This window comes from Melanerpes formicivorus, unplaced genomic scaffold, assembly GCF_026170545.1.
Source record: "Melanerpes formicivorus ecotype bairdi unplaced genomic scaffold, bMelFor1.0.p_v2 SCAF_13, whole genome shotgun sequence".
In the NCBI taxonomy this organism is placed as follows: Eukaryota; Metazoa; Chordata; class Aves; order Piciformes; family Picidae; genus Melanerpes; species Melanerpes formicivorus.
In genome coordinates this window covers 14,139,253-14,163,055 of record NW_027142365.1, presented here as the reverse complement: position 1 = coordinate 14,163,055, position 23,803 = coordinate 14,139,253, and the positions used below count along the sequence as shown (strand labels likewise).

At 42.7% G+C, this 23,803-nt stretch overlaps 1 protein-coding gene across 3 annotated transcripts in view; it reads right to left on the bottom strand.

Moving 5' to 3' along the window:
* CCNY (cyclin Y) overlaps positions 1–22,656 on the bottom strand; it is a 93,535-nt gene extending 70,879 nt beyond the window's left edge. Inside the window, exon 1 of one of the 3 annotated variants that reach the window (XM_068146280.1) lies at positions 22,216–22,656. In XM_068146280.1, coding sequence (XP_068002381.1) covers positions 22,216–22,369 — 154 coding nt within the window. In that variant the 5' untranslated portion in view covers positions 22,370–22,656. The remainder of the gene's footprint in view (positions 1–22,215) is intronic. The other 2 variants (XM_068146279.1, XM_068146283.1) reach the window with 2 other exon arrangements.
* Positions 22,657–23,803: the final 1,147 nt, after the last annotated feature.

The following is a 23,803-nucleotide window of genomic DNA, read 5'->3' as shown; positions in this document are numbered from 1 at the left end:
ATAAAGGTGATCCATCTTAACAAAATCTCCAGATGCAATGAGAAGCAAAACCAAGGAAAATATAGCTAACAGCATCTGGTTTTCCTCTGTGTCAGTGGCCTCATTGCTGGTAACTGCCATACATTACTTTTGGATCATCAGCTAGGAAGTCACACCACCGTGAGTCTATTCCCATTAACCTGTTTCTGCAGCTAATTTTCCTTCATTTTCCAGATGTTCTCTTTTGCTACACAACAGTACCATCTATTTGCACATCTTCTCTTGTCCTCAGGACAGGACTCCAGCACTGTGGTCACACAGTTCAGTACTTCCCCCTCAAGATATATTGTTTCAAAGTTACATTATTTATTTCTCTTCTCCCTCTTTTTTATTTATTTCTCTTGCCCCAGGGCTTTATTTTTTTTGTTTACTATATTTTCTATTTCCTCTTCCTTACCAGAAAAGAAACTGGAGACAACTTCTCTCTACTCTGCTAACATCAACACTGAACACACATTAGTTATTTCTTCACTAGGTTCACTTGTTATGTTTTCTTTACCGACTTCCATCCATCCAGCAATAAATGCAGCACAGAACAAACACAAAGCAGCTACATCAATGGCTTCCCACTCCCCAGCAGCCAAGCTACATAGTTCTCCATTATTACAGCAGCAGAATCAGAGCAGCAAAAAATCCTGAGAGGGCTCACTCAAGAGCTTCAGCACTGAGAACAGCAGGAAGAATTACAGTATGCAAGGTCAAGTAGCAACGATTCCTTAGGTGCTGATTTGATCTTCAGTCCACAGGCAATGCCTTTACTGCAGGGGCCAGATGTCTTCAAGGAGCTAAAAAGACCAAGTGTGATAGAGAGATGACCCAGAACACTAAGACTGACTCTGAAAAAGACAGAAGCATTTCTAATTCCAGAGAGCCACAGAGATGCTGAAGCTGAGTAGCACAAGGAAGCCTCACCAATTCTTTTGCAGGAAAAGGCCACACTACATTTACGTTTTCAGTATAAGAAATGCAGTTGCTAAAAAAGAAGATTGCTATGTAGGCTAAGTGTGCTAAAGCAAAAAACAAAACAACACAAAAATAACACCAGCTTAAAGGAAGGTTGTGGCCTAGAAGAATTCAAGATTAAAGGAGTTTGCATGAGAACAGTAAGAACGTGCATGAGAACAGGGAACATCCTAGAACACTAAATAGCTTTTAAATGTCTAATTCCACCACCTCTCCCCCCCTCCACCCCCCCAAAAAAAAGGGCACAAAATCCCTTTTCTAGGCTCACACTCAACCTATCTTGCTAAATAAAGCCTAAATTGTGGGCTAATCACCTCAGCCTCTGCACAGCTGACAGAGCTGAATCCAAGGTACAAGTTATTCTGTACACATTTCAGCAGGAAGATAAGAACCAGAAACTGACTCCATTCGAAGAAGAGGTACCTTGAAAACCCCAAACCAACACACACCAAAAAAAATAGTCCATTAACATGCAATTAAATTACTGCATCCTTCTGGTGTGTTTGTGGAATGGCAGAAAGAGAGCAAGCAATATTTTTAAACTGTGTTCACAACTGATACAGTGTGGTGCTGGCAAGATTTGCTCTCCAATACACAGAAGTCTGCTGCTTTCACACACATGCTCTGAATTTCTCTGATCTCCTCATGCTCACTGCCCTTGAAATGGCTTAATTCCTCCCAGACAGCTGGCAACATCCTTGCTTTTCTTCCCAGCAATTCTGACTGATCCTTGTGTCCTCCCTGTCCCCGATTTCTCTAACAAGCTCCCAGTCTTCCCACACTGCCTGCTCATGGTAGGGAGGTTGGATCTACTCAAAGGTCCCTTCCAACCTAGGCCATTCTATGATTATATACATGTATACATCTACAGAAAAATATAGTATGTATTAAATATATAAGTATTACCTATATGTATACATAAATATATATTTATACATAAATATACCAAGAAGTCTATTTTTCTATGACTTTTCTAAATGTGTGTGTGTGTAGATTTATACATCTTGCACAAACAAGACAGACATAAAAATTACTATAGCCTGGCAATATAAATATTATTATCAGTTTCCTGTCTTGGTAAGAACCTCACAGAGATGGTTCAGGAAACATTTCAGGTGCTTTTCCCCTCCCTAGACATCTGAGCCTACTAACAGGAGTCTGTACACCATCAGATATGCTGCCCACCTACACCAAGACTTTCACCTTCAAGACACTAGCATTAAAAATTTCAGGGAAAAGTTGAAATAGAGGTAGACAAAAGAGAAAAGAAATAAATGAGTGGGCAGATGTAGGTTTTCACCTCCATAGATATCACTCAAATTACAAATGATGCCAAACAGCAAAGCCCCAGATCTTGTCTCCTATTCACCACACTGTTGGTTTTCAACTCTCTGCTGCATTGCCAGTTTATTAAAACCCTCCCCATTTTCTTAGCACCAAGCTGAAGCAATTGTATTAAAAACCTCCCAGCACCAAGCTGAAGTAATAGTATTTCTCAGTGTTCTATACTCAAGATGCTAGCCTAAGCATCAGGCTAAATTCAGAGTGTTTATAAACCACTGAAGGAACAGAACTAAATGGTTTTTCTGAGTGAGGTACTTTTGCAGAATATCTATCCAGCATTTTTAAAGCGTCTATCACTGTAGGATCTGCTGATAAAAAAAAAAAAAAAAAGAAAAGCTTTGTTCTATTTAAGTCTCCAAAGATTTTTCTCTCTCAGTGCTGGAACACACTGAACAGAAGGTAGGAAAAAAAATTGTCACATAAATGCAGGTGCAGAAAATTCCTACAAGTCCCACATTATGTTACTGATTTCCTTTTTGCTTTGTGCACAAATGACCAGCTCAAACAAGACAGAATCAGATGCACACAGCAGCCAGCCTGTGAACTCATCAGGGGCACATTTGAAAAGCATGTACTCAACAACTAATTGCTTTGGGAAAGAAAACAGCACAGAGTGTTACACCTACAAGGACTCTAGACTAATTGTAAGAGAAGTAACACTCAGCCTTGAATTACAACAGGCCTAAGTTTATTAGAAAGCCCCAGAAACTTTCTCCTGCTCTGCACCACAAAATATATGCAGAATAACAACATGCTTGGGCACAGCTTTATATTATTATGCCAAAACCTTCAATCAGAACAACAAACTAAGAAACACAAGTCTTGGGGACAAGTCTTTTGCCATCTATTCTGCATGCTAACACGTGCATCATCTACCCTTAGCATCACAAGCATCACCTATGAACTCATAAGTACTCTGCAATGTATTTGCTAGTGAAAAAAAATCTTTACAGAAGCTTGTTAAACATCACTACTGAGACAGAAGGACAAACACCTCAGCAAGGTTTAAAGACAGTTCTGGACAGATTGAATATTCACATCACAAAGTGCTTACTGAACTGTCATGTCTGTTCCCAGGTCACTGACAGAGGTGGCAAGTGAGTGACAGTGTTGTCCCACAAGAATCCATCATGAACCAGTGGGAAAAACCTCAGAGCAAGCCCAAACTAACCCTGAGACTGTGACAAAGAACTGACAGCTCCAGAAGTCCTCTGGGGGTTTTCAGGTTGTTTTTTTTCTTTTGTGGGCTTTTTGTTTGGTTTGGGTTTTTTCCTGCAAGGCTATTTCTGTACTTCACAATGTACATCCAGAACCTAAAATCAGTCTCCATTGTACATTCTTCCTCCTGGCCTGCTAACAGCTCTGCCCTCAAAAGCCACACAGACAGCATGTCAACACATTTGATGCCTTCCCAAAGCAGTCTTCACCACTAGACCTCACCTGGACAGCTTCTCTGTTGGAAAACTGCAAAAATAAAACACTATCTGGAAACCTCAGACCCACAGAAGTTCAAGGCACTGTAAATCTGGCCCCAGACCCAAATTTATCCAAAACACATACCACTCAGGAAATAAAGGAAACTAGAAATATCACTGCAGAACAGTTTGTTGGCAGAGAAATTAAATACATGAACAGGTGATCATGGCCAAGTAAGGGAAGAGAAATGTCCCAGTCCTTCTTATGCTTAGCAATGCAGTTTTAACTGCTCCCTTCAATAACACTGGGTGCAGGAGACCCTTCCACAAGCCATTCATTTTACTCTCTGTTTCTGGAGTTGCAAATGTCTTTAATTTTTCTGGATTAAACTTGCATTTTCATTTAAATAGGAGGAAGTACACATGTAGACTTTGCCTTCAACAAATACTCCCTACAATAGCAACAAAAGCTCAGCAGAAACTAATGCAACACAGGCAGCTATAGACACAGTTGTGCCACTGGGATGGTCCCTCAGGCAGCAATGAACACTGGCACCTCCTATTGCCAACCACAGGAGAACATTCTGGAGCCCACAGAGTGAAATCAAAGCAGACTTTTGTTTAGCAAAGTTAAAACATGCCCACTCAGCAAGGTCTATAAACCAGAAATCAGTACTCAGCTCAGTCTGCCAACTGGATTACAAATATAGCCCTTACACAGACCAGGAAGGATAAGCAAGAACTTCCCATCAACTCTGCACACTGCAGATGGGCATGCAGCTGGGAGGAAAAAACGGGGGAAAGAAATAAGGAAAACCCTTCAGGGGGCATGGGGATGTCAAATAATGGATAAAATCAGTAGCCTACCTTAATGAAAACACAATGCTGTAAGCTAGTGGCCACTACTGTAACAAGGCACGTTGAACAGTGACACTTTAACACACTGATCAAAATACTGCATACTTCTGCAAGGATTTCCACCTAACACACCATATACTATTTTGCAGCATCAAATACCTTTTTCAGCATTTTCCTCTCCAGGGCAGCAATTCAACGTGCTAAGATTAAATAATGTTACCTCTCTGCTGGGGGGTGACAAAGTACTTCAGTGACAGCTGTGTCCCATAAACAGAGCTAAAAACTTCATCTCATAAAGCACTTCAAGAAGATAGTTACAATAAACACAGTTCTGGAGTAGAAAAACAGGAGCCTCCAAAGTAGGCATTTTGCAGAACATATAAAGAAAAGTTTCTATTAATATTTTTGCTTTGTACTGCTCCAATTTAATTCTATCCATCTTCTGTTACTGCTTTGCATGCCACCAATTGCTTTCATCTTTCATTTCCTTACAAAAGCCAGGCTGCCTGCTCTCAGTGTTTACCAAGTAATGAAAAACATGTTCAGAGGGGACAAATTTTCTGCTTCAGAGAGCTCATCTATGGAAACTCAATCTTTGATTGTGTTTCAGTTCTATCAAGCCCTCAAGTTTTTGGAGTTCTGGGAGAAGAAAAGGAAGATTAGTTACCTGCAGAATCCTCACAGAAGGGAAAACTGTCAGCTGTAGAATACAGAACAGAAGTCTCTCTTACAAAACCTATTACAATGTTTACATACTTATAAGCACTGTATTTTGAAGCATGGGAAGCCACAAAGCCTCATCAGTTTTAAAGGTGATTTAAAGATCTCATTAAAGGCATAGGAAATTTAAAGAGGAATGTCGAATGTTCTGAAGAACAACTTGGTTACTCCAGGTTGTTTTTTTTCTCCACAGCTCAGTATTTTAATAGAAAAACAGCTTCCTTAGGATGAGGAGTTATTCATGATGTTATGTAATCCAACTAAACCAGATAAAATCCTCATTCCAGGAGTACTTAAGTGACAATATTCTTAGAGGCATAAGGGCAACATTCAGAATTTGAGACTGGATTAGGAGATGTCAAGGTGCAACATAAGGCTGCTATAAAGGACTACGACTCTTGTACTGAGCAGACACGGCACTATGGATGCAGCAATGCTGTTGTATACTATTACATCAAAAAGATTTCCCTTAACTGTAATCTCCATCTCTGTCTCTGGTCACTAACTATAAATAGCACCAACCTTGAAGCATGAGGAAACAACAGGCCAAGTGGAACTCCTGCTAAAAGACATTGATTCAACCGCAAGCCCTCATTCTGGCACTGGCAAATCATTTCTTGAGATCTAAGATAGAAAGTCAGAAACATTAATGCTGTACTCACTAGAAGCTCAAATAATCCAAGCCTGAAGAAGGAGGAAGTATGCAGTTTGCTAGGGAAATAAATACAGATTTTAGTCCTAAGACATAAGCAAGTAATGAATCGTTTATCTGGTCAGATTTTGAGGTCTGTAAGTCCACTTAATCCATTTTCACAGACAAGGTTCCACCTATGGAAGCTTCTGCATTAAACTAGGACTAAAATGGAGGTCAATAAGGATGATGATATAATTTGTTAGTAGACATAGACAGAAGCATATTTAGCATTGGGCTAAAGATTCCAGGCACAGAACCTTAGAAGCTCAAGGTACAGCTACTCAGATCTTTATATTGTTTTTTGTTGGTGTTCATGCAATGGTCAGTATTTTATTGCTGGGAAAAGGCTTGCCATAGCTGGAAGATACTGAGGTGAAGAGATCTCTGCTGACATAAGAGTGTAATTCCGTAACAATCCGAATTATCAGGCTGCATTGCAGCCATTGCCCCTGTGGTGGGTTAACGCCTTTTTCTGAAAACAAAGGAAGAAAGCAGGGTGGAGGGCTTGCGGGTACTTTACCCTCCCTGAAGGGCCCCTTGTCATAGTGCTACATGCCTTTGTAAAAAGAGTCCCTCTCCAGCTTTCTTGTAGACTCCCTTCAGGTACTGGAAGTCCACAATAAGATCTTCTCAGAGCCTTCTCTTCTCCAGACTCAATATCCCAACTCTCTCTGCCTGTCCTTGTAGAAGTGGTGCTCCAGCCCTCTGATCATTTTTGTGGCCCTCCTCTGGACCCTCTCCAATCACTGAAATAAAACAGACAAGATCCCCTAGCAAGATCTAAAACAATGCCATATGGTAAGTAACAGGGGATGACTTATTTTCCTTTTTTTTTTTATTTTTGATTACCAAGAACACTTAGAAACATTTGCTCAGATCTTCACAGAATTTATGATACCTTTTATCCTTCGCAGGAACCACTGTGTATTATCTATCTTTATCAGAAGGGCAACCACTGCTAGAACATTACATCTCAGGGATATTTCCTTAGTCTCAGGCATACTCAGGAAAGCAGGACAGAAATTCCCAGTGTGAGGGGGGCAGTACTCCTGACCCTTCTCATCTGCAGTGCAACTAAGAAACTGTAAGAGCACCCTTAGTTCAAGTGAGGTTTGCAAGGAAAGCAAGGCAGTTCACAATGACTAACCACCGCTTGCAGTGAATCTACACCTTACAAACAGATCATATAAGAGAAAACACATCAACAGACAACACTGAACTATTATGTATCACAATCTTCCAAAAGAAAATCAATGTGAAAGCACATTCAGAATGCAGAAGTTTGCTTTCCCTTTCAAGAAAAGCATTGAGTTTGCTGATTTTTAAAGGCTTTTTTTAATGCTGATATAGTAGATCCAACCTGTTTATTGCAATAATCTACAGCTTAGCCCTATAAAAATGGTAATTACAGAAAACATAGCTGGGACAGACATGTGAGATGTTTTCCTCCTACAGCTCAGTCACGTTATTAAAATGAAACCTCGGTGCACCATTCAAATCTAGTGTAATAAGCATAGCCATTTTTTCCTTGAAGGAAACTAATTAATCCCAAAGCTCTCTCAAAGCTTAATATAAACTTATGCAGGGTTAGGAAAAGCAAGAAGCTTTGACCTTGTCTGTGCTGCAATATTCTTCATCTACCAAAGTTTGATTAAAAAGAAAAAAAGCAAGCATCTCAAACAAATAATAAGGAAAAAAAAAACCACACTACACCCAAGAACATTATAAAATAATGCCACATTAGATCACTTTTATTATTCCTTTTGTACAAGTTGTGTAATCTCAACATTGCTGATCAGAAGTGAGGTTAAAACCACAACCTTTCTCCAGCACAAGGCAGAAACACTATTAGAAACTCTAAATTCCCCTGCCAGGCAATATGCCAGAAGATAGCTCCAAATGTCTGGATTTCTTCCCAAGTGTGTGAATGTGAAACACTGGAGGAAGAGCCAGCTGCCTCTGTGCTCCCCTCCCAGGAGCAGGAAGCACTGACACACACAAGCCAGCAGATGAAAGGCGCTGTGCAGCATCCCTGTGTTTCCCAGTACCCTGCCTGCTGCTGCTGAAAACAGAGCAAGCGGCAAAGATCGTGGATAGCTTCAGGCACTCTTGAAGAGGTAGGACTGACCCTGTCTTATCTTTGGCAGCTTGCCTTACCAAGTCATTTGAGAAATGTGGGTGTTTACTGCTAGAACTGAGCCAACAGCTGCCAAGGCACAGACAGACACAGCTCTCTGCTTCCCAGCTGTGTCCCCAGGTACTGCTGCCCCCAAAGTCCTGCCCAGAACCCCACTGTGGAATGCTCACCAGATGTGGAGCTGGACATGGGTGCACAGAATGTCCACTGCCATGCATTTCCTGGCAGACAAGAGTTCTTCACGTGACAGACAGGGTTTGGGCACCAAAAGATGAAGCTCTGGCCACACAAGTCCTTCCAGCCAGGGCCAGGGGGCAGCCAGGACAGCAGCACGCAGGCTGTTCCCTCCTGCACCATGCACACAACTTCCAGTTTGCCTCCACAATCCCTCCAAAATCATTCACAAGCATTCTACTAAAACCTAACATCTTCAGCTCCCTTTACTTTAAGAAATAGAAATCAATAAATGGTGCTAGTTTCTTGCTGTCAAGGCCTCGTTGGTTTATGGCATAGCTGGTAGAGATAATGCACCAACATGAAGTGCAGGCTGTCAGGAGCTATATTACGGACAAGCCTTACTATAGCTAAATTATGTCCCAGAGGCTACATGACAGACAACTTTCCCTCTATTATCATCAGAGCAGCACACAGACAGGAGAGAAAAAGAGCAGAATATAGCCAGTTCCTTCTGGGAGAGTAAGGAAAACCAGCATTTGAATAAATGGTCTGGATAGAGATTACTGGTTGCATTTCAAACTGATTACTGAGTTCTTAATGGAACAGAAGACTAAGGAATAAAAACATAATTTATCAGTCAGAGCTGGTATGTGAAAAAGTACAGTGACCAAGAACCACTGATAGCATTGTTTAGATGAAGACTAAATCCTTAAGAAAACTAAAATAAAGTGGAAATTGCAGAGGCACATAAGTTCATAGCAGATGTAATATAATGTATTATTAAAGGCATGGCAAAACCTGACAGCTGGAAGCAGTGATAAATGCATTTAGATAAAATCTACACTTAACTGTGAGAATAATTAGCCTTTTAACAATCTATTCAGTGATATGGAGGATTCTTCCAAGTGATCAAATCAAATATATTTAAGAGGGAATACTTTTCGTTTGGGTTTGCTACAGCAAATTAAGAAGAGCATACATGAGGGATGCATGCATGGATTTTCATGATACCCCAACAAAAAAAAAAAATCATTCCATTTGAGAGGAGACTTGCTCTGGATTCACATGAACACAATGTTTCCACAAAATCCTTCTCCATCAAAGAAAGTGAACTTACTAGTACTCTTATTTCCTACACTGCCTCAAAGCATCTAAGACTGCCACACGGTATAGGATGCTTGAAGAAAAAGCACCTCAAAATAGCTAAGACCTCTGCATAGCAAGAGTGAATCATTACAAAATTTGCAGCAAGTCATCTCTGTGTGAAATCCCTGACGGGAAAGACTAAGCAGGGGCAGGTCCTACATCCAGGCTTCAGCAGCATGCCTGTGCTAAGGGCTGGCAGCTCAGGTGGCATGAGCAGAGCCAGCACTCCCAGCAGCATCTAAAGAAGGCAGAAACAACCACACCTGAGAAGCCTCAGAGAGGTCAGTGATGGCTCACTGCCCACCGAGCAGAGAGGTGAGCTCAGCTGATTGTAACTGCTCCCTTCCCAGAAGGCCCAGCACGGTGACCACACAGGTAAAAGCCATTGCCAGGAGCAATGTGAGGACCCAAAGAAAGCTCTCCCTCAGGGAGTGTTTTCTACAGTCCCTTCAGTGTCAGGGAAGACTGCACTGAATACTGAAAGGAACAGGACAACACAGCTGATGAACTTGTGGCTCAGGAGCCAGTGCCACAAACAGAAGTTTGGTTCCTCTGATCATGAAAACACTTCCGTGGCACTGGGCCTGCCAGGGACAGAGAGAGTTCAGCTGTCTTACAAAGAGAGAAGGATTCTCACATGTGAGCTGGCAAGGCTCATTGATAGGGCTTGAAACTAGGTTAAAGGAGGAAGGGGATAAAACCAAAATCACTAGAGAAGAGCCTAGCAGTGGTGTGACCACGTCAGGGGTGAAATCAATAACCCAGCACATGAGGAAAAAACTTCGTTACTGAGAGACTGGTGAGGTGTTGGAACAGGCTGCCCAGGGAGGTGGTAGAGTTGCCATCCCTGGGTGGCCAAGAAGCTGTAGATGTGGTGCTTCAATATAGGGGTCATGGTAGTTGGGTTACCGTTGGACTCGATCATCTTAAAGGTCTTTTCCAACTTTGATGAATCTATGCTTCGATACATACACCAACATAAAACCCCACCCAATCTCTCAACTAAACCCAAATCTATTCCATAAATCTTACAGTGTTGTGTTTGAAGGAAGCAATTTCATTAAGAGAACTAGATTCACTTTTTATTTGGTCTAAACTGGCAGGGTTTATTGCCTTACAGTCCTTAGAAAACTGACACAGGAACTCCCAGAACTTGGGTACAACTTTAAGAGCTGCCTCAACCATGGAAAATAAAGACAAGTTTTCTTCAATGTAGTTCCACTGAGTTCAATTAAGCTTATTTGCATCACATTAGTATTTAACCCTACATGAATTTTAGTGCTGAGAGAAGAGTATTTAAGCAAGCCATTCAGGGACCCTGAAATTCTTACTGGAGTCTGAAGCACCAGCATTTCCCTATCCATTCACCACATCTTCTAATGTGCTTCACAGGCTTTTAATTCTCTCACAAACATTACTTGTTGATGTGGAGATTGCTTTGCTTGAAAGATACGAACTGCTGTTTTTAATGCTAGCTTACAGCATCAAGATACTGTCTTTGAAAACTAAAAATATTCTATAATGGGAAAATGAAAGCATTTATACTAAGGGGAAGAGAACATATAGTAACATTAAAACAAATTCTCTTCCAAAAGTCAGGCACAGTGTTTGCAACATTACTGAATATCTGAATGGCTTTCAGCTTTCTTTGTAGATGTCATCGATCCTTCATTTTTAATTCCATCTTTCTGGTAAACAGAGGGCTGAGGATATTTCTTTACTGCTCTCTGCATTTGAAAATACAGTAAGTCAGCCACTGTTAATACAAGCACAGGCAGGAATACAGAGAGTGCTGTTCACTACAACCTTCATTTGCAAGTAATTTCTGATTCTCCATTGTTTCCTAGGTCAGCATACCACCATGGAAATGATAATGATCCCTTTTAATGAAAGGAATGAAGCTAATGGAAATAATTAATGTATTAGTTACTTAAGATACATATACACGTGCCTGGCCTGACTCCTATATATTGTTGTAAGAAAACTGTGACTTTCCTCCCACCTGTTTTAAGATCCATTAAGAAAACACACTAACCATGAGTTTATTCATGGAATCAAAAAATCCTACCATGACCCCATCCTAGATAATAACTTCAGCCTGCTAGGATAAGAAAGCTTACTTGTTGCAAACAATAAACCCTGCCATGAAGTAAAGACAAAAGGGAAAGATCCAATGAAAATATAGTGAGTGAAAAAAGAAACCAGACTTAGACAGCAAGACAGACAGAGGTAATGCCACTCAGCAACAACAGAAAACTGCTTTCTTGAACCAAATCTTGGGTTTCTCTCCAAAAGATAAATATTATCAGGCTCTTGGAAGATGCTGCAGAGATTTTTTTGCAGAGATCAAACAGGCTCCTAGGTCAAATCATTTTCCAGATTACAGCTAGGTGTCTAGGAGACATCAGCATTAAAACTTGACCAGCACATGCTTTCCTTATTATTTTCTAACAGATAGGGCAAAAAAATAAAAAGAAAGTTCCTGAGTTACTTGAGGAAAGAGAATTGTATCAACCAGTGGGAAGTTAATAAGACTGTTTATGAATCAGATGGAATAGCCTTTTCTCAACAAATGCTTTGCTGATCAGACAGCTGAATATTAAGCATCTTGCAAGTGCAAGCTCCATGTTGCAAATTATTTAAACAGGGGATGTGCTCACAAAGGCCCTTGTTTAGCAAACTTATTCTAGGACTCAATTGCAGGGGAACAAGTTCAGGTATTTTCATGTCATGACAAAGGTAAGTGTTTTACAGCTAGCAATGGACTTGAGTACACAAGTAGTGCTGAACTGGAGCTTCACAATACTCAATTATACACTATTGCAGCCCTGCCAAAGCAGTTGTATCAGGAGTTACTTTTCCTCCTCACTTCCCTTATTTGACAGGTTACATGTAAACATTTTATTTCTGGTATACCTGCAGCAAAACTACTCTGTCTTGATGAAAAACAGGATCAAAATCCCCATGTAAGACCTAACAATGGCTCAAGCAAGTCAGCACATTCTCTTGAAATCTAGGTGCCTCCACTCATTTTTGTCACAGAAATAAGACAAGCCCAGTCAGACAGCTACAGCAACATTTGGTAGTGTGGTGACTTAGTATGTGACATTCCCTAAAGGTTTGATTGGCATCGAGTGATGGAAGGAGCTGCTTGTGGAGTTGATGGCATGGCCAGCAGGTAAAGCACAAGAAGCACTCTCTGCAAAACAGTTTAGAAGTGGACAACACGACCACAGGCCACCAAAACTAAGGGAAGCAAGAGTACCAGATATAGGCCATAAATAGGGATAAAACCTCCCTCTTGGGCAGCCGAGCAGGACAGGGTTGGGCTGCACATGCAGCTGGACCCCAGCAACAAAATAGTGACAGCCCAGCAGTCCTTATTTCCCTCCCAACCCCCAAGGTGCCACCTAGTTCGCTAGGTAACCCTGGCCAGAATAAACCCATCAACCACCTCAGAGCTCAGAAGTCACACATTTACTCCCTCAATACAAGGAAACACTTTTTTCAGCCACAAATCCTGCCTTTCAACTAGGAGATGCCAGATTTGAGTCCTCAAATAGAAACCAAGGAGATTCCTCATTTACATGAAGAAAGAAATGCAGTGATGTGGTTAGAGAAGATTTACATACAGCTGGACACATGGAAGCACAGGCAGAGTATCAATTACAGAGATGATAATTACCAAGAAATTTCTCCCATTGCAAATCTTTATCCTCTGAACTAACTACATCTCAGCTTTTATTTAGGAGCAAGCAGTGTACATGCATTCCGCTACCCTTTACAAAGAAAAACCCCAAACACCCTCAACTCATGCACCATGGCTTATTTGCAATCCCAAACTGTAATTCAGGACATAAACTGATCATAAAGCACTAATTCCCAAGAGCCATGATGAAATTCATGGAGCTAAAAAACCAAAACCACATCCAATGCTACTTAGAAGCCCAAAGACACAGTAGGGAAATACAGAAATGTTACCAATGTGTGGATAACCATCAGACAGATCTGAGGAAACAAGGATTATTTGCTTGGTTGTAAACCACACAGGAGAGGTATGAAATGAGGAATGTGCAGTAAATGCTGGAATGCAAACATGATGTAATCTGAAACAGGGGTTTGAAGGGAACATTAAATGTTATGATGCCATCCTGGTGTCATCATACAGCTCCTGCTCCAGAATACACCATGTACTATGCACTTCTCAGGGGTCAGGTAAGAGGAGATGGGATCAGAGATAGGAACTTCTCTATGGTGTGGGTAGAAAAAGATTGGGCTGAGAAGCACAGGCAGAAGGCAAGCAAGGCAGACTACAGCAGACATGTACATAACGAGGGATGAGGGAAGGAGAGAAAGATAGTCTTGCTACAGCTACAGGGACAAAGGAGGCCAATGATCAAAAATACCTGTGTTTACCATCCAGCTCAAAGCTACTTCTAACATTATACGAGCCACACAACAACAAAAAAAGTTAACATTGTACTTTAAAATTGACACTTTCTGGAAGAATTTTTAAATATAAAGTCTTAGGTGCAAAGATTTCATTCAAGAACACAGAAAAACAAATAAATAAAGAAATTGAGGGGAGCAAGTCTACCTTACCCTAGTCTTTATTCCAACAACGCCAGGAGGTCTAGCATTCACTTCTGGAGCCTCCCAGAGCTCACAGATATCCCAAGGACAAATGCCATACTGGGTTTACAGCACACAGTTACCCAGCACCCCCAGCTAACCTCAGCCACCAGGAACAGAAGGAAACAAAGGCATCAGTGGCATGCCCAGGTCCTTGCTGCACATGCCAGTTTCATCATACAGCAGCTTCTTCCACAGCAAGCAGCTCTCCTCTCTTTGGCATACAATCCTTGGCAGAGGTGACAATCTCAGGAACTAGAAGACTTCACCTCAAAAATCACTGTACATAAACCACTATCAATACACCTTATTTCTCCTAGAGTAACAAATACATTGATATCCATGTGAAGCCATTTTGAGATAATCCATGCAAAATGGAGCACCTCTGCCATGAAGACAGGCTGCAGGAGCTGGGGTTGTTCAACCTGAAGAAGACTCTGAGGGGACCATAGAGCTGCCTTCCAGTACCTGAAAGGATCCTACTGGAAGGCTGCAGAGGAACTTTTCATGAGGGTGTCTATCAGTAGGATGAGGGGGAATAGTTTTAAGTTGAGGGAGGTAGGTTTATACTGGATCTTGGGAAGAAGTTCTTCGGTATGAGGGTGGTAGGACTCTGGAATGGGTTGCCCAGGGAAGTTGCGGCTGCCTCCTGCCTGGGGGTGTTGAAGGCCAAGTTGGATGAGGCCTTGAGCAGCTGACTCCAGTTGAGAGATGTCCCTGCCCATAGTGGGGAGGTTGGAGTAGATGATCTCTGAAGTCCCTTTCCAACCCATTCCAATCTATGAGTCTATAAAATCAGAAACAAATGAACTACTGATGTGCTCCATTAAAATATTTTCTCTTTTTCTACCCACACTGCTGTTAAACTGCAAATTTATATCCAAAATTTAAAGCATGCAGTAAGGAGAAAAAGAAATGGGGAGGAAGGGGAAACAAGAAAACAAACCAACCAACCCAGACAACAAAAAACCACACCACCAGATATGTGAAAATGCAAGAATAGTTGTTCAATTCAAGTTCTCATGTAGTAACATAAAGCTGCAGTGTTTGGATTGTATAAACTGTGATTAAAATACTTGTGATAAAAATAACTCTTTACTATAACATTTCCTAAAGAAATGTGACTTAAGGTCGACAGCTCACTTTTCACAAAACACTCACTTCCAGTTAAATTTAACTTGGCAACATCCCTTTCACTTAAATATACATTTTGCCAAGGGGAAACAAGGTCCTTGATGTAGAATTTACATCACTGCTTATATGTGGAATGTTAATTATTTATTTTTGTGGGGGTTTGCATTAGCTTTCCAAGGCAGTATTAGCTTGTTTTTCCCCCCACAGAATAACCAGTTACAGCTCTCCCACTGCGTAGCATTTTAATCACAGCCTGGATCTCTAGGACCATCTGAGTCAAAGGACTTTTTCCTCCTACCTAAACCCTTGAAAAAGTACACATACCCCTCTGTAAAATTGAAGTTCTGATTTCCTTCTATCTGACACAAAGGATAACTGTGTATTGTCAATGCAGTACACTAGACTCTTAACATTCCAAATGAATTATCCTAAAAGGAAGGAGGACATTTAGCTGCAGAAAGCATGATTTTTAAAGCTTAAAACACAATTGTATTTCCAAACTCTTACATATCCTTGCTACCTCCACTGACTGACTAAAATGCATCTGGATCTCTGCCAGTTAGGAAGAGTCACAACAAAAAGCTTTGGGAATGACGTGCCACTGAGAGATAGGGAGCTCTATGAGAGATAGGTGGAACTGAGACATAGCTTATAGTAGATGCACATACAAAAGATTTTGTCATTAACTCATGAAGCTGGATATTTATCTTGATGTTTAGCTTACCTTCAACACTACTACCCAGGACCACACAGCAAGAAATACCAAAATATCTTCATTTAAGAATCTTTTTAGGGACTGTTAATTCCAAATGCAATTAAATTTATCATTGGTTACTATTAAATAGTCAAAACCCTACAATTTCAAACCACACATATGAGCAACTACACCAAGAGGTTAATTACATTCCCTAATTTAATAGGGATAGTGAATAGGGCAGGGAATTTCAAATTAAAAGATCATCCTCAACAGACTTCACTGAATTTAAACTGCCTATAGCTGTAGTTGAAACTGTGTTAGCAACTAGAAATAAAATGCTTTCTAGTAAGAGCTGAAACTGTTTTGTTGGGTTTTTTTTTTCCCCCAAGTACAAACACATCAGAATAAGACACTGAAGAGTTTGCCAAAATGTCCCACAGTAACTTCACTTAGCATTATAAGTTTTATCTCTGTTGATTTCAGTTCTATAGTTTCACAATCTCAATTAATGAAACCAAAACAAGTTCTTTGAAGTCCTCTTGAAACAAAAAGAAAGCAAATCAAACATCTATCAGACGAGATAATAAAGCTCCTGATTCAGAACAGCTGTGTTACTATGCCAGGACACACAGGAGACTGCAATCCTGCAAAACAACAACTGTCTAACAATAAAATTTTCTGTTAAAGTTGTCTGCATGCTCCTCAACATAACTTCTTGCAAACTGTATTTCACATGGGTATTTAAAACATCATTATTTAAGGAGGAAGAGAGGGGACACACACAAAGTCATACAGACTACATCTCACTGAATCCAAACTGTATAAATGATGGGGTAACACACAGCTGTTTTCAAGCTAGAAAAGCATACACTGACGGTCGAAAGAACCTTCTGTAAGCACATAAAATTAGGTTACACAGCTATGATCACACAATGGAGAGGTTTTCATTCCTTTTAAAGCTATTATTACAAACAAAATCTCAACAAAACCTGCCTCAAAATACAGTAGTCCTTCCATTTTCAAGAGACAAAGACTTTTAAGTCTTGTAATTCTGCTTCAAGTACCAACTTACCCAGTCAAGACTGTTGATCTTGTGTAACCTGCTTCCAAAGAAAACCTCTATCAGATAGCAGAGCACTAATTAAATATGCTAGAAGTTCAAATATGATTAGTCTTAGCATGTGTGCACCTGAAAGCTTCTATAGCTAAATATGAAGCCTTCATAAAGGCTTTCAATGTAGTGATTTGACGTGAACACAATGTGAAAGCGGGGTTTTAAGAAGGCCTCATGTAACATGATGGTGCCTCTGAGAAGCAGGGCATAGTGCAGAATAAACAAATGAAGCTGAAAGCAGAAGAAAAACGACAGATGTGAGGTATGCATCACCAGCAGCATGCAGTACAGGACTAAGTTCAGTGGTGTGGGCCACAGCAGGCTCGGGATTTGAGAGGTTGTTTTTTTTGAGGCACAGGATTGCAGTGGTACCAAGGTACCAATAATATCACCTCTGAGAAATGCTTAGGTAGGTAATGCAAACAGTACTGAAAAGCATACAGATCACCTCCATGCAGGAATTCTGGCTAAGGCAACATGAAGCTTTGCTGTAAACCAAATACATTTTTCTTTTTCAAGAGCTACACCTTTCTATGATCGAGGAATGTCTGTGTGCAACATGCTAAATCTTTAATTTGTTTCTGAAGTGCCTGTGTCTTGACTTTTGTGAATATAGGTCAGTTCCCTCCCAACGTGCCCCAGCTTTGGAAAACATCAAGATTGCCGTTCAGCAAAATTTCATTAGGTATATGGGGCAGACATTCCAAAGCTTCCTTGTGTTTTGCTAAAATCTGATAACTCTTACAAAACCCAGTAGAGAGGGATATACCAATACACTCATCTCCTTTTAGAGACTCTCACATGCAGCTTTCAGGAAGGTGGAGGGAGGGGAAAAAAAAAAGCCTTCTGAATGAACAAATAAATGGCTTTATAAAAAGCAGTCCAAGTCCATTCTTAGCAGCCTGTGCATTATACAGCAAAAAAATAGCATGATTGGTCCACCAGGAAAAGGGCTGAGATTTATCAGTTGGTGCACAGTTGCTCAGGATGACATTATCTGAGCTAGCAATGAAGAATTACCTAGTGACAGGAGGAGTTTACAAAGAGTGAAATAATAATAAATAAATAAATCTTACTTTGAGGAGGCAGGGAAGAGAGAGGTAGGGAGGAGACAGAGGAGAAGCTAATCATTAAAAACTGTTTTTCCTTCAAATAGAGACTAGATAGATGGAGAGTTCCTAGGCTGTTTCAAGAACAGCCTTTTGGCCTGTTTCACTAGAAGCTATCAGCTTTGCTGTGTGTTATTGTATTTGTGACAAGACATCCCCTTTGCCCCATACTTGAAAAGCTTACTACAGAAATCATACTTCAAACAGAAAAATCATATCTGAGCACATCAGCACATGCTGCTTCTTCCTAAGTCAAACCAACAGTGGGTCTGACTGTGTGCCCTGCTGACGTAAAGAAAAAGTGTGGCTAGCCAGAACTTAAACAATGCACACAATCAGATGCTTACATGCTTCACACAGCAAAGGCTTATATGCAAACAAGATATAGAACCCAATACATTAAGGTTTCTACCAATTCTACTTATTGTTGTCACTTAACACTTCTGTAAAAACAAAAATTCATGGCAAACAGAGCCATGTGTCAGACATCTCAAGGCTTGCAGACACAATTCTCTTAAGAGTATATTTATAAGTGTGAAGTGCTAAAAATTGTCGAAGCTCCCCTCAGCAATAACTCAAAAATATACAGCAACCTCTGTATGTTACAGTTATCCTCTTCCTCTCTCAAAAAATCCCCAAGCATACAAAAGCCAAACAGAAGTAAAAACCTATTCAGTGTTCTTCATTATCATGAGCTGCTACAGAAGGAAAAAACAACAACAACAACCCACATTCTGTTGACTGCACAATATACAGACAGCAATTTTGCAAGTGTGTGAAGTTTTATAGAAGTCTTTTATCTTCTCATAATTTTTTGTGGGGAAAAAGAAAAAGAAGAAATATAAATTCACCATTCTTTTCCAGAATAAGTAATTTGATACATTCCTCATCGCATCTCTTTCAAAATCCCCATCTCCTTCAGATATCACTTCATAAGCAGTTGTGAAATCTTACAGAAGCTGTGATTTTCTGGCAAGGTACCAGTGATGCAGAGGCAAAATCTTGCCATAAAACACATTCCTACTGAATTAGAATCCCTCCAATGTTCTCTGAACAACTGCTACTAGATTGGGGATTGTACTTGGATTACAGGAGACAATTCAAAGGCATGATCCTGAAGGTAGCTCTGACAACCATTTTCTAATGAAGTATGTGAGGCTGGCAAACATCAAACAGTTCCACTAGTACTAAAACTTCCAGTTAAATCACTCCTAAAGGTTTGACATCTCTTCCCTCCTCCTCCTTCTCTTTCTCACTCTCATTACTGCCAGAAACAGGGCCTGCAACAATGAAAATCACTCCTCTTCTACAAGCTTAACCAGCCCACAGCTATCTAAAGGTTCTAAAAGTTCTTGTTTTATTAAAGTGGCTTTATACACACACACAAATGAAAAGAATTCCCATGAAGATGGACATGAAACCAACTCCCACATGAAACATAATAACTCAGACAATGCATGTCATGATTTTTTACAGTGTCCAAAAGCACCACTCAAAATAAACACCTGCTAAGGACACAAATTTGCGTTTCCAGAGCCAGACTGTCACATGTATTGAGCATGATGGAAGGAGTCTTGATTGAATAACATTGAGAAATAGAATTTGAAGTGTCAAAAAAGTTTCCTTCTAGGGTATTACTCTTGTCATCACGTTAAAACAAAACAAAAGCAAACAACCCCAAACAAGCAGACACACACACACACCCCAGACAACCAAACTCCATTTGGCAACACCAGCAATTTAAGAAACTGTTAGAAATACTTTAGAACTTGCAGGGACACCAAGGAATCAAAATCAGGGTTTTTTTCTTCATGACACAGATAACCAGACTATTCTCTCACTATAAAGAGCATCACTGTAAACTGAGGAAGAATATCCTTAAAGTTCACTGTTGTGAAGGGGTTTTTCCCCACCCCAGTGGGAATGTAAAAATCTGTATGCCACACAACTGCAATCAATCTAACAACAAAAGCACAGTAGCTAGTCTAACAGGGACTAACATTTCAGAAACACAGTATCAACTTACTACATTCAGTAATCACTTTGCCCTTATTGACCAAGAGACCTTCAGTAAATATGGCTTCAGAGTAAGAGATTTACAAGGGACATTGGTTTACCCAAAGCGTCTCCAATTGTTTTGTGCGTACAGACACTTCTTGTCCACTAGCCTCACTGGTAAAAACTTATTTCTCAGAGTCTATCCATTAAAAGGGGCAAGACTAGAGTAAGGCACAAAAAGGAAACCCAGAATGGTTTGCTCTTTTTCAGAGCTGAAGACAACTTGGCCCATTTGAAAGTGCGATGCTGCACTGACAGCAGACTCAGATCAAAGCCAACAAAATCTAAAAATAAATATAACAGGTATTTTCTGTGTTCCAAGAACAGGTTACCATTCTAGGCTTGACACCTGCCACAGTTTAAAGGAAAAGAGAGACAGAACGCACACGTGCTTTGATCCAACAAATGAAACAGCTAACCAATAAAAGTATTTTTTGGGCAACTAACTAAGATGCAGGAACTTATCTGCAACAAATGTACGTGCACATAACTACTTCCACTTATGCCCTTCTTCCCATCCAGAAGGAAAAAAGAATACAAGCAAACCAAGATGACAAAGCAGGTCAAGAACAAGGCACAAATCCCACACAACTCTGAGCAAAATCTTGACTGCAGACTGTGTTGCTATGGATGGAGAAACCCGTACCATCAGAGAGAGCTGCATACTGCTACACTGGACAACACTGCTGTTGGAAGAATTCATCATTCATAGATCAACAATTGGTTCTTTCATCTCCCCAGCTTTCTCAGGCAGGACCACTATGTATTTTTGTCCACCTACTGATCCTGCTACACTTCCAAGTTTTCAGCTGCATGCAGCAAAGACATCTAAAGAATATTCAATATATCCAGAATGTATCTCATTAAGAGAGATAAGCAAAGAGGGAACCTCTCTGCTTCTATGGGCCTTGTAACTTTGCCAGGGTCAAGAACTGACTTAAAAGAAAACTCTGTAATAAAATAAAAATCAAGTCAGCTAAGGAAAAAAAAATGCAGAAGGCAAATTTACGTGCACCAAATGTCCTCTTGCTGGCTTTCTACCTAAGGTAGTTCGTGTAAACTAATCCATGAGATAGGTGACCTTTTACCAAGTAAAGTTTTAGGACTAAATACTTCAGCTAATCAAAAACTAAATTACATGGATACATTAAACAACATCTTTAAAATTAAGCTGTGCTCTGCTTAGCCGAAACAGCAACACATTCAGTCATGACTAAGGCAAGGGAAATGTGGCTTTTCTAATATCCCTGCAGAGAAGGAAGCCAGGGATAGGTGATATCCATCATTTCAAAGCGCAGTGCCTCATCATGGCAGTAACGGGGGCAGAAAAAGTCACCGCCAGAGAAGGTTGTCATGCAAAACATCTCTCCCACTTCTACTGCCGGCTGGGTTTGCCCTTTAAATTTTCAGCCCTGCAGAGGCCTGGCAGGTGACACTCGGCAGGTAACGTTCCCTCAGTACAGCCCGGGCTGCACTGCCCAGCCCTGCCAGGAACGCGTCCCTGGGCTGGAACCGAACCCAAAGATATGTGCCGAGTCTTGGAAGCGTGGCGAGTGTCAGCGATGCTATCTCACGGCACCCCGCAGACAGAGGGGCTCGGTAGTGCAGTCCGGCAGCAAAACCCTGCACCTCGCCAGAGAATGCGGCGGGGGAGAGGGTACTTAGCCCTAACTGGAAGGGTCCCACACACCTCTCTCTGGGAAAGGTGCCGCTTTGGAAGCTAAATCCCGTGCAGACCTACCGCGACACCCCCGTGAGCCCCATAGGGTCGGACGTGGAGAACCAAAACCGAGCGGTCGCGGCACCGAGGGTCACGGTGTCCATGCAGCGGGCTCAGCGACCGGGCAGGGCAGCGGGATCGGCCGGCCCCACCCGCAGTGGGGACCGCGCGTGGCAGAGCCACGGCCCGGTGGCAGGGAGGGGAGAGGAGGGAAATGGAAGGGATGCGGGGCTCCCCAGGCCCCCCGCCCGCTCTCACCGTCGATGTTCTCCCGGTCGCTGATGTGCTGCAGGTTGCAGCCCGTGTCCTCCCGGCTCAGCTCGGCCTCGGGGCGGTAGGACTCCAGGCGGGAGTGGGCATTCCTGCGTAGCTTGGGGCTGGAGGAGACGCAGCAGGAGGTGGTGTTCCCCATCTTCTTTGCCCGGGCCCGGCCCGGCTCGGGAGGAGGCGAGGGGCAGCCGGTCAGCAGCGGGAAGCCATGGGCACTAGTGGAGACGAGGGGCACCAGCAAGAGAAGCGGCAGCAGCTGCAGCGCCCTGCGGCTGCACTCGCCGGCGGCTCTCCCTGGCGGTTCATTCGCGGAGGCAGCCCCGCAGCGCGGGCCGCCGGCGCGGGCTGCGGCAGCTAAGCCCTCCTCCGCGGGCTGGCAGCGTAGGGCCCGCCGAGGCACAGCCCCATCGCCGGCGGCAGGGCCGCCGCGCTCCTCCCCCGCCCCCGCGCGGCCGCCGGGCCCGCTCCACGCACGCACCCACCCACGCGGCAGCGCCGCAGCCTCCGCGGCAGCGGCAGCCGCAGCAACAGCCGCCCCGGGCTGCCCCCGCTAACCGGTTCCGGTTCAAGCGGGCGGTAACGCCTCCCGCCGGGCGAGATACGAGCGCCGTGCCCGATGCAGCGGGACGACTCGGAGAGAGGTGGTCGGCTCGGCCAGCCGCGCCGGTGGCTGCCCGGGCCCGCCCTCAGCGAAGGCCCCGCGGTCTTCCTGCGCTCTGGCCTTAGCCCTCCCGCGGCCCTGCCGCCAGACAGGGGGAACCTGGGCCCGCTGCTGGAAGCTTCCCCGCTCACCCTACACACGGGGGCGCACGGTTGTGCTTGGGGCAGAGCAGGGCGCGCCGCTCGCCAAAGGGAGCGAGGCGGGAGCAGCAGCTGCAGGGCGCTGCCTCTCGAGGGATAGCCGCAGGGCTGGGAGTCTGGCCGCCCGCCTCCGCCGTGTCGCCGGCCCGGTGGGAAACCCCAGATTGATTTCCGCAGCACGGCATCGCCGGCAAGCCCGGCGTGCCGGCCGCGGTGCTCGCAGCTTCGCCCCTGATCTAGGCCCAAAGAGCGACCAGACCCCAGCCAGACACTGCCAGCCCAACGGCTGAGGAGTCCGCCTACAAACACCAGATGCTCACCCCTATCTCTTAGCTGTTGTTGTTGTTGTTTTAAACCTACAAATTCTTGAGAACTCCAGTCGGACAGCGTGGAAGCTAACTGGCTGGAGAGGAAGCAGGGTGTTTTAAGGTACCCCTGCACAGAGCTTTCCTACTCAAAATCTACTTTTTTGGTATCGGTGTAATGCTAGAGATGGGGATTGTATATGTTTCACATAAGGGTTTTGGGGGTTTTATGTTTAAAACCTCTACTGGAGGTCTGAGTCATGGCAGCTAAGTGGTTACACTGATAATTTACTGACAGAAAAAAAAAAAAAACACATTTGTGTGTTTATAACAATTGCTTGGACTTCCAGCCCTGTGTCCAGGGAACCATTACTTGTTAACTCTGTCATGCATCTCATGATATCTGATGTTTCACAAGATCTGGCCAAGTCAGATGATTACACGAAAGACTTCCAACTTTTCATCCTACA